A 12,157-nucleotide genomic window follows, 5' to 3' on the forward strand; every position below is an offset into this window, starting at 1 on the left:
TTCTAGAAGTTGCTCCGGGTGTTGTCCTTCCAATCGCTTTGGCAGGCCTATTATTCGGATGTTGTTCCGTCGCATTCTATTCTCCAGGTCGTCTGCTTTTTGCCTCCACACATTCATGGAGCCCGCCACTTTCGTTAGTTTAGCTTCCATGGGTGTGATGGTGTCCTCTACCTGGGATACTCGCGTCTCCACCTCCGTAATGCGGCCCTTCATGGCTTGCATATCCTGTCGGAGGCGTCCCACCTCGGTATATACGTCCTCTATCTTCCAAGACAGAGACGTCCTGGTTAAGGAGATGGCCTGCATGAGTTGTTCAGATGCCTGCTTAAGGGTTAATTCCTCCTGCTCGCTCTCCTCCCCACCCTCAGAGGGTCGGCTCTTACGCTGAGCTTGTGAGGGATTACTTTTATTAGATCTTGAGCCCTCAGCATGGTCTAATCTGGCATATTCCTTTAACCTCTCAGCCGCTGTTCCAGATCCCTTGGAGTGGCTCATTTTAACACACCAGTGCGCAGCCGGGTAGTAGAGACAATGCACTCCAAAGCCCCCTGAGTCAGAGTTACAGGATGGAGAATAGTGATTAAATGGTGGCTGCAGGGTCTCAGGAGCAGCACCGACCCACAGCGTCTCACAGCGAGGCAGTGTCCAGCTCCAGGCGGCAGACAAGGGCCCTGTAACTCAGGGAGAGACCCCAGGACCAAACAGGGGCAACAGCCAAGGAGGGGATCTAAGTCCCTACAATGGTAGCGCCGGCAGGGTAGGCAATATAATAGAGCAGGCAATATAATAGAGAGGGGAGCGCGGAGCCCAATCTTTCAGGGCACACACCGTTTGCTCCCCTCAGTCAGTATCTCTCTCACCCTCCTGCTGCTCCCCCAGCGCTGCATCAAAGGAGCCCGGCGCCGCGTCTCACACATGCAGAGCGCGCGCCTTCAAGTTGGCCGCCGCTCTGTGCAGGCCCCGCCGGCCGCTCGAATCCTCTCAGCCGCGGGCACTTCAAAGATCCAGTCCCGCTCACCCGCGGGGGTCCAGTAGCGCCCCCAAGTCCAGAGGGGTCAGAAGACGGGTGAGTACATCGCCAGAATGTGGGTCTGCTGGCCGGATAATCCACAGGATGGCAGGAGCTCTCAACAGCGCGTCCTCACCGCAGCGCTACATAGCCACGCCTCCAGCCCAGATTGCTTTGATTGCTGCCTTCAGCTTGTGTGCATTGTTGTGTCTGGTGTCTCTCATCTTCCTCTTGACAATACCCCATAGATTCTCTATGTGGTTAAGGTCAGATGACATGGCTCCCGAAATCATCATTGATTGTGGAAACTTCACACTAGACCTTGGAAATCAAGGTCCCAATGTCTGGAGGATAGAATGGAGAGACCGACAATCCACGCTGCTTGAGGTCTAGTGTGAAGTTTCCATAGTCACTGATGGTTTGGGGAGCCATGTCATCTGCTGGTGTAGGCCCACTGTATTTTATCAAGGCCAAAGTCAGCGCAGCTGTCTTACCAGGAAATTTTAGAGCACTTCATGCTTCCCTCTGCCGACAAGCTTTTTGGAGATAGAAATTTCATTCTCCAGCAGGACTTGGCACCTGTCCACACTGCCATAATTACCAATACCTGGTTTACAAACAACAGTATCACTATGCTTGATTGGCCAGCAAACTCGCCTGACCTTAACACCATAGAGTATCTACGGAGTATTGTCAAGAGGAAGATAAGAGACACCAGACACAACAATGCAGATGAGCTGAAGGCTGCTATCAAAGCAACCTGGGCTTCCATAACACCTCAGCAGTGCCACAGGCTGATCACCTTTAAGCCACGCCGCATTGATGCTGGAATTGATACCAAAAGGATCACCGACCAAGTATTGAGTGCATTTACTGAACATACATTTCAGTGGGCCAACATTTCGGATTTTAAAATTATTTTTTCAACCTGGTGTTCTAAAGTATTCTAATTTACTGAGTGACTTTTGGGTTTTCACTGGCTGTAAGCCATAAACATCAATGCAGAAATGTCCGCAGCATTTCCGCAACTCCCCGCCGCGGGTAAAACGCATGCGGAAATTGCAGGCATTTTCCTACAAAATACAAGCGTTTTAAGCTTGCAGAATGCTTGCGCTTTTCCACCCGATTTGAAGCATTACTTGGAAAAATGATTGACAGGTTGGTCATACTTGTCAAGCATAGTGCTTGACAAGTGTGACCAACTTTTTACTATTGATGCTGCCTATGCAGCATCAATAGTAAATGATAGTATGTTAAAAATAATAAAAAAAAAAAATAAAAAATGGAGATATACTTACCCTCTGTCAGCCCCCTGAATCCTCCCGGCCCTCAGCCACACTGCTGGCAACTTCTGTTCCCAGGGATGCATTGCACGAATGACCTCTGATGACATAGCGGTCTCACGAGACTGCCATGTCATCAGACGTCATTCGCGCAATGCATCCCTGGGAATGGAAGTTGCCAGAAGCGCCATGAGGGCTGGGAGGACTTCGGAGGCCGACAGAGGGTAAGTACCGTATATACTCGTGTATAAGCTGACCCCCTAATTTTGCCACAAAAAACTGGGAAAACTTATTGACTCGCGTATAAGCCTAGGGTGGAAAATGCAGCAGCTACTGGTAAATTTCAAAAATAAAATTAGATACCAATAAAAGTAAAATTAATTGAGACATCAGTAGGTTAAATGTTTTTGAATATCCATACTGAATCAGGAGCCCCATATAATGCTTCATACAGTTCATGATGGGCCCCATAAGATGCTCCATACAAAATATACCCCATATAATGCTGCACAAAGGTTAATAATGCCCCCATAAGATGCTCCATAGAATAATGTGCCCCATATAATGCTTCATAAAGGTTATGGCCCCATAAGATGCTCCATAGATTATTCCCCCATAAGATGCTCCATAAAATGCTCCATAGATTATGCCCCATAAGATGCTCCATAGATTAGATTATGTAGAAAAGATAAGAAAGGATGGCACTCACCGTTCTATCGTGAAAATTCTTTATTGGTTAAAAGGCATTGGCTCGGGAGGAATGTACTGAGGTTGGACAACGGCCGTTTCACACACTTGCGCTTCAGCAGGTCCCAAGTACGTTCAGTACATTCCTTCCAAGCCAATGCCTTTTAACCAATAAAGAATTTTCACGATAGAACGGTGAGTGCCATCCTTACTTATTTTTTCTACATAATCTGATTTCAGGTTTTTCATTGGATTGAGCACCCGTACTGATGGTTTTATGGCGTTCGGTCCAGGTGCGTGATTTGGATTGCAGTCACGGAACTGCTTTGGGGTTAAGGAGCAGTGCCGAACCCTGTCTTTCACTTGGATGCTCCATAGATTATGCCCCCATAAAATGCTTCATAGATTATGCCCCCATAAGATGCTTCATAGATTATGCCCCCATATGATTCTCCATAGATTATGCCCTCATATGCTGCGCCATAGATTATGCCCCCATTTGCTGCCCCATAGAATATGCCCATATGCTGCCCCATAGAATATGCCTCCATATGCTGCTCCATAGAATATGCCCCCATATGCTGCTCCATAGAATATGCCCCCATATGCAGCTCCATAGACTATGCCCCCATATGCAGCTCCATAGACTATGCCCCCATATGCAGCTCCATAGACTATGCCCCCATATGCAGCTCCATAGACTATGCCCCCATATGCAGCTCCATAGACTATGCCCCCATATGCTGCTCCATAGACTATGCCCCCATATGCTGCTCCATAGACTATGCCCCCATATGCTGCTCCATAGACTATGCCCCCATATGCTGCTCCATAGACTATGCCCCCATATGCTGCTCCATAGACTATGCCCCCATATGCTGCTCCATAGACTATGCCCCCATATGCTGCTCCATAGACTATGCCCCCATATGCTGCTCCACAGACTATGCCCCCATATGCTGCTCCACAGACTATGCCCCCATATGCTGCTCCATAGACTATGCCCCCATATGCTGCTCCATAGACTATGCCCCCATATGCTGCTCCATAGACTATGCCCCCATATGCTGCTCCATAGACTATGCCCCCATATGCTGCTCCATAGACTATGCCCCCATATGCTGCTCCATAGACTATGCCCCCATATGCTGCTCCATAGACTATGCCCCCATATGCTGCTCCATAGACTATGCCCCCATATGCTGCTCCATAGACTATGCCCCCATATGCTGCTCCATAGACTATGCCCCCATATGCTGCTCCATAGACTATGCCCCCATATGCTGCTCCATAGACTATGCCCCCATATGCTGCTCCATAGACTATGCCCCCATATGCTGCTCCATAGACTATGCCCCCATGTGCTGCTCCATAGACTATGCCCCCATGTGCTGCTCCATAGACTATGCCCCCATGTGCTGCTCCATAGACTATGCCCCCATGTGCTGCTCCATAGACTATGCCCCCATGTGCTGCTCCATAGACTATGCCCCCATGTGCTGCTCCATAGACTATGCCCCCATGTGCTGCTCCATAGACTATGCCCCCATGTGCTGCTCCATAGACTATGCCCCCATGTGCTGCTCCATAGACTATGCCCCCATGTGCTGCTCCATAGACTATGCCCCCATGTGCTGCTCCATAGACTATGCCCCCATGTGCTGCTCCATAGACTATGCCCCCATGTGCTGCTCCATAGACTATGCCCCCATGTGCTGCTCCATAGACTATGCCCCCATGTGCTGCTCCATAGACTATGCCCCCATGTGCTGCTCCATAGACTATGCCCCCATGTGCTGCTCCATAGACTATGCCCCCATGTGCTGCTCCATAGACTAGGCCCCCATGTGCTGCTCCATAGACTAGGCCCCCATGTGCTGCCCCATAGACTAGGCCCCCATATGCTGCCCTATAGACTATGCCCCCATATGCTGCCCCCATAAGATGCTCCATATATTATGCCCCCATTTGCTGCTGCTCTAAAAAAAAAAATAACGACATACTCACCTCTCCTCCTCAGGACCCGGCACCTGAGATATTCACCTGTCCGGGGTCCATCGCTGCTCACCGCTGTCTGCTGCTTCCTGTGTCAGTGACTGTTCAGCCAGCAGAGGGCGCGGCGCACACTAACCACGTCACTGCGCCCCCTGCTGCCTAAACGTCACTGACACAGGACGCAGCAGACAGTGGTGAGCAGCGATGGACCCGGGACAGGTGAATATTAGATATACTTACCCCCTCCTGGCACGGTCTCTGCAGCTCAGCTTCTCTGACTCCTACGGTCTCCGGCAGCTCTTCCTTCCTTCAGCGGTCACATGGTCTCCTCTCCTCCAGACCCTGGGTACCATCCGCACATGAAGCGCTCACTTAACGCATGGTGGGCATAGCCACATGCGTAAAGTGAACATTTCAGTGCAATCCTATGGTGGCGGAATCACCGCGATTCTGCAGAAATAATGGACATGCTGCGGATTTTACCGCTATGTGATTCCACAGTGGTAAAATCTGCAGCACTGCCACAGCAACTCCGGAATCCCATAGGATGGGAATGCGTTTTTTTAAGCGTTTCCGCTGTGGCAAAAACGCGGCGGAAACGCAAAAAATGCAACGTGGGCACACAGCCTCACAGAAATAAACCCTTGAAATAATTGATCACTCTGTTTGTAATGACTCTATAGAATGAGTTTTACTTTTTGTATTGAAGAACTGAAATTAACTTTTTGATGATATTCTAATTTTGTGAGATGCATCGGTATGTGCCATATAGTGTGTTCCAGATTTGTAAGTCGTTTTACGTATTTGGGTATTATTTGGTGCTGAGTAGTGATATGGGGACTAATACACGGGCTTTTGATATATACTTTTTGCTTGTGCAGACGTGCAGTAGAGATTTGTTTTGTCTTGTGCTATTGGAAAAACACTGTTCAGAATACCAAACCCTTGGGATCTTTTTATAACCTTTGGGATTGGCATAATTATAAACAGAATTTCTATATTTTTCTGTATCTAAGTAACTAGTGAACTTGCAGGTAGCCAAACATGTGGAGTGCATAATATTTATTTTGGGAACATGGTATTTTCTCAGTATCAGTCTACTGATCTCGGTGCTCGTAGTCACTTTAAAAAAGGTCTTTGCACTTCAAGACCTTTACCAACCAAAACTCAAGATTGTCTCTAAATCTGCAATGTGTGTCCTTTTTAAGTTTTGTCAGCTAATTTCTGTTCTCCCCTAATTGATCAATTTATTCCAGCACAACCATACAGTACAGCGCCATCTACACCTTATGAGGAACCCATAGAAGAAGAGCCAAACGGTCAATCTCAAAATCCCTGGAACAAGCTACAGTCCATTTGCGTCAGCATTGCTACGAGTTCTGGTGAGTATGATAGCATGAGATGATCCCTTAATGAAATAAAAGTCCACAAGAAACCATAGTATTTTTATTAATTGAGATATATATTAGTGGTAAGCACAGTACAATAAAATATGGCAAATATGACATTAATTAGGGGACAGCAATGTCTTAATTTGTAGCTGAAACACTAAAAGGAATTAAATCGACCTGTTGCAGTGGGAAAACAACGTGATTCCGGATGTGTAATTTTATTGCTTCACTAGGGGACACGGGTATCCATAGGTGTTTGCTTCAGTCGCTAGGAGGCTGATACTAGGCCAAAAAAGTTGGCTCTTCCCTAGCAAGGTGGTACACCCACCAACTGGCGCAAAGCTTGTCGGTTTTAGTTTAGTGTCTGTAGGAGGCAGACTTGGGTTTGATTCCAGATCCGTCTTTTTCTGACTCTTCAAGATGATAAAGGCGGACGGAGTTCCAGTAATCTTAGTGGCCCCAGAATGGCACAGAAGAGCCTGGTACACAGAGTTAGTCAACCTACTCGCAGATATATCCTGGAAACTCCCAGACCGACCAGACGTACTCTCTCAGGGTTGTCTCTTCCACCAGAATTCTTGGTCTTTTAATTTAATGGCATGGCTGTTGAAGCCACAGTCCTGAGGCATCCAGGCTTCTCATCCCAGGTCATACAGACCAAATAATGGCAAGGAATCCCTCGTCTTCATGCATTTATCATCGGAACTAGAAAGCCTTTTATCGCTGGTGTGAAGACAGCCACACAGCTCCCATGTCTTTTTTCCTGTCTCCCATGACGGCACAGATGAGAGAGGGGATCCACGCAGTCAGGACAGGAACCCTACTGAAAATAAAAGAGCGGTGCCTCTCCCTCGCTTCAGTTGGGTTTCCTGTCCTGACAGGGACCCGTGCGCTGAAGACGGCGGTGTCAAGAAGTTCATACCTGCCCACCCCTGTGCCAGCGTGGAAGAACAGGCAAAGCCTGTGCACTGGGCTTCGGAGGTGGAAGCGCCGTGTGGGCGTGGGTGCAGCAAGGCACCTCCATGTCTGCCGGCATCCAGGAAGTCCAGGAGGGGCGGCCGCTTCTGGGTCACGCCCCTCTGATGTCACGCGCAAGGCACGCTGGGAATAGGCGAGCCCGCATAGCGTTGGGGGCGGGCGCCAGATCCAAGATGGCGGCACCCATGGAAAAAACACCGTGCAGTAGAATCCATCCCGGCGGCGTGGCAGGGGAGGAGAGGCTGTCGATGGGCACCGGAGAAGGTGGGGAGTGCAGTGGATCCCTCATAAAGGAGGGATGACCACTCGTGCCCAGAGCTTGATAATGGAAGTGGGGCAAGAAGAGCCGCAGCAGCAGCCTTTTCTACAGGAGCTCTCGCCATATGCCTTGCCGAGCCGCCAGCATACCAGGAGTAGCTGCTCGAGTGGTAGGAGCGGCAGTCGTCCTGACTGGCAAGACCCTTCAACATCCAGAAAGAACGTGTCACGTGCATCTGATCAGCCTCCGAAATCGGTACCCTTGATTGACAGCGGTGGTGAGTGATCTATGTGAATGTCACCCTTATGGTAACGGGGTTCCATATTTCTGCTTGATCACTAGGGGTCGAGGAAGTCTAGAGGCAAAACAAAGAACAGTAGTTCAGTGGCAGAAAAATTTCTGCGCTGACTGTATAAGTAAAACCATATGGGTTGAGACCTCTGATTTTGTCACTAGCCTTAGGGCTATAATACAAGAGAAGGTAAAAGGCTCCTTAAAGGTAGCCCTTAAAAAGACGGGTAAAATAAGCCACAAAAGGGATTCTGATTCAGAGGCCTCTCTAGTGCAGGAAGGTCGGGAAAGATCCCTGTCCCCCTCCGTCTCCTCTTCCTCTCCTCAGTCCTCAGAATCCTCCTCGGACAGCGATATAGGGGGTCGTTCGTGTTTCCCAACAGAGGACGTACAAAAAGGTGGTCAAAGCCATCAGGTCTACAATGGGCCTTAAGGAGGAAAAAACACCTAAGTCATTGGAGGATGTTATGTTCGGAGGGCTGGAAGAGAAAACGCACCTTCCCTGTCAATGACAAGATAAAGGCTTTAATTGACAGGGAATGGAAAAAGCCAGAGAGGTCGGGTATCTTACCTTCTACATCAAAGAGGCGGTACCCATTTGAGGAGAAATACTCCGAAACTTGGGAAAAGATCCCGAAAATTGATAGTGCCGTGGCTAGGTCCTCAAAAAAGTTATCGCTACCATTAGAGGACTCTGGCGTGCTGAAAACCCGCTTGATAAAAAGGCAGATGGCTTCTTAAAACACATCTGGGAAGCCATCGGCAGAGGGGGTTAAAACCGGCAATAGCTGGTACTTGTTCCACCCGTGCCCTCATGGTCTGGCTACAACAAATAGAAGACCAAATTAGGGATAAAGTTCATAGGGATGAAATACTATCGAAAATTGGTACACGGAGCAGCAGCTTTTCTAGCGAATGCCTTGGCAGATTCCGCAAGATTAACAGCTAGAGCGGCAGGCTTGTCCAATGCGGCAAGACGTGCCCTGTGGCTTAAAGGATGTCCGGGGGATTTGCCATCCAAACATAGACTGTGTTCCATCCCATGTGACGGTCAATTCCTTTTCGGCAAAAAACTGGAGGAAATTTTGGAGCACGCAAGGGTTAGGAAGAAAGGCTTTCCCCGATTTCCTGGCGAGTCCAAAAAAACATCCTTTCGGAGGAGTAAATTTAACAGGGGTCGTTATTGGGACTTTAAGAAAAGAGAGGATCGGGCTATATGTTTAAAGGGCCCTCCACGTCCTCCAAAAAATCTACCCAATGACATCAGGTCAGAGGTAGGGGGAAGGCTTTCTCTCTCCTTCTCATCCTAGGCAAAAATCTCCCCCAGTTCATGGGTCCTAAGTATAATCAAGGATGGTTTAAAAATAAAATTCATCCGTCCGCCCAGGAAATCTTTATAATGGCGCCCAGGAGAAACAACTGGCCCTGGAGACGGCGGTCTTGGGACTAGTGCAGAAACAAGTCCTACAGAAAGTCCCATCTCAGGAAGAAGGAATGGGGTTTTACTCCACCCCTCTTTTTGATACAAAAACCAAAGCTCAATCAGTGGGTAGACAATTGCTCCTTCAAAATGGAGTCAATCAATACGGCCAAAAAAATCGTGTTCCAGCACTGCCTCATGGTAGTGATAGACTTAAAAGATGCCTACTATCATATCCCAATCCATCGGGAGTATCGGAAGTACTTAAGAGTAGCACTCTATGTCCAAGGTCAGGTCAAACACTATCAATACACAGCCCTTCCGTTTGGCCTGTCTACAGCCCCCAGAGTTTTCACCAAAGTGATGGCCGAAGTAATGTCATTTCTTCGTTCCTGGGACATAGTTATCGTCCCATACCTGGACGACTTCCTTGTGGTAGGGAGGTCGGAGACCCACTGCACTCAGCAAGTAAAGGAAGTGACGTCAACTCTAATAGAATTGGGATGGATAGTAAACATTCCCAAGTCAAGATTAACACCAGTAAAGGTGCAATCCTTCCTAGGGTTAATACTGGCCTCCAAGCGACAGCTCTGCCTCCTACCAGAGAACAAAGTGGCCAAGATAAGGGGCCTAGCTTGCACAGCAATACAAAGGTCGGCTATGACACTGAGGAACGCAATGTCCCTTTTAGGCTCGTTGACATCATGTATACCCACGGTAGGGTGGGCACAGTTTCATCTAAGACAGCTGCAATGGGAATTTCTGTCAGCACAGAAACAATTGAAAAGGCATTTAGAAGGAGACCTATATTTCTTTGTGAAGAGAAAGAAAATATAGGATGGCACTCACCGTTCATGTGAATCAAGTCACTTTATTTCACATACACAAGGCATCGGCATAGGCACGGGAGCAATGTGCTGGAAGACTGACAACAGCCGTTTCGCAATCAATACGCTTCTACAGGTCCTATGCTCAGAATACAGGTGATGCAAATAAAACACATGTGAATAATAACTCCTCCCCTTCACCTGAGCATGTCTTGTGACTCCTCTACCAAAAAAACTGTTTAATGAAAAAAACTAGATAAAAAACATTTCCCTCTACAGCACTATAATACAATTAAAAAAAAAAAAAAAACCTCTTAAATTTTTTTTTTTTTTCTCCTTCCTTTATATTAAATATTCAAAGGAATACAGCCATATCTACCTTTTCATTTAACCCTAATGGACCTGTGGCTTTAGTGCGGAGAATCCATCTAGCTTCAACCTGCAAAAGACGCTTATCATGATTCCCTCCATATTGCGGTGCAGAAACTTTCAATACCAGCAAAACGCAGTGCCTCCGCATTTCCACCATGGATTTTCCTCATGTGTTCTATAAGTCTAGGGACTCCTTTTCCTGTGGTAATTGAATTAAAATGTTCTCTAAACCTGATGTAAAGAGGCCGAATTGTTTTGCCAATGTAGAAAAAACCGCATGGGCAAATAGGACATAAACCACAAAGGCAGTTTTACATGAGACAAATTCTTTTACCTCGTGATACACAGATCCCATTTTTACAGTTTTTGCACTCAGATTAAAGGGGCACCAAGGACAATTCTTGCACTTGAAGAGGAGGAGTTATTATTCACACATGTGTTTTATTTGCATTACCTGTATTCTGAGCATAGGACCTATTGAAGCGTATTGAGCGCGAAACGGCTGTTGTCCGTCTTCCAGCACATTGCTCCCGTGCCTATGCCGATACCTTGTGTATGTGAAATAAAGTGATTTGATTCACATGAACGGTGAGTGCCATCCTATTTTTTCTTTCTCTTCACAATGAAATGTTCTGTTTTTTCAACATGGGATTGAGCACCCGTTCCAAGTGGGATTAAGGTGTTTTTTTATTAATGTGAAAAATATATGTGCAGACATCCATGGTATTTTTCCACACAACGGTGCCGGATATCTATTTTCTCAATTTGTGGACAGACCTATATTTCTCCAAGGCCGTAAGAGATTCCCTACTCTGGTGGACGGTAGAGGAGCATCTAACAGCCGGTGTCCTGTGGCAAAAACCAGTCAAGGACATCACTACAACAGATGCGAGTGCTACAGGGTGGGGAGCACACCTGATATCCCACTCAATATAAGGAACCTGGTCCTCGCTAGAAAGGGATCATGGTTCAAAAGTGAAAGACCTGTGGGTGAAACATTTTCTCCCCTTACTTCGGGGCCGCCACACTCGAGTCATGACGGACAATCGTGCAGTGGTAGCTTTCATCAACCACCAGGGGGAATGAGATCCCGGGCCTCATGGAAATATCAAATCTACTTTTCCAATTAGCAGAATAACATCTGTTATCCATCACGGCACTGCATGTAAGAGGCGTCGAAAATAAACAAGCAGATTTCTTGAGTCGCAGACACCTAAGACGGGGAATGGTCCCTAAACCCCCAGGTTTTCCAACAAATAGCACAAGCTCGAGGCAAATCAGAAATAGACCTGTTTGCCACCTCACACAACAGAAAAGTCAGGAAGTTCTGCTCACTAAATCCAAAAGAACACCCATTCGCAGTGGATGCCATCAAATTCCCTGGAAGTTTTCCCTGGCCTACGCATTCCCCCCTATAATGATTCCGATAGTAGTCAAGAAAATCAGGGAAGATCAAGCGAGAGTAATTCTCATAGCTCCATCTGGCCGAGGAGGCCTTGGTTCTCCCTTCTGAGACTAGTCAGTAACAGATCCATGGATCTTAACCGGAGGTTCCAGACCTGCTTTCCAGGGACCAGTGGTCCACTCTCAGTTGAAGGGCTTCCATCTGGCAGCCTGGAATTTGAGAGGGCACTACTCAGTCGCC

General features: G+C 47.5%; 1 protein-coding gene across 3 annotated transcripts in view; it reads left to right on the forward strand.

Annotated features, from left to right (window-relative positions):
• ACD (ACD shelterin complex subunit and telomerase recruitment factor) overlaps nucleotides 1-12,157 on the forward strand; it is a 141,986-nt gene that overhangs the window by 73,182 nt on the left and 56,647 nt on the right. For all 3 annotated transcript variants that reach the window (XM_073550123.1, XM_073550121.1, XM_073550122.1), the window contains exon 11: nucleotides 6,231-6,356. In XM_073550123.1, the coding sequence (XP_073406224.1) occupies nucleotides 6,231-6,356 (126 nt within the window). The remainder of the gene's footprint in view (nucleotides 1-6,230; nucleotides 6,357-12,157) is intronic.

Source organism: Dendrobates tinctorius, unplaced genomic scaffold (genome assembly GCF_039654945.1).
Source record: "Dendrobates tinctorius isolate UK_male_01 unplaced genomic scaffold, ASM3965494v1 ptg000163l, whole genome shotgun sequence".
In the NCBI taxonomy this organism is placed as follows: Eukaryota; Metazoa; Chordata; class Amphibia; order Anura; family Dendrobatidae; genus Dendrobates; species Dendrobates tinctorius.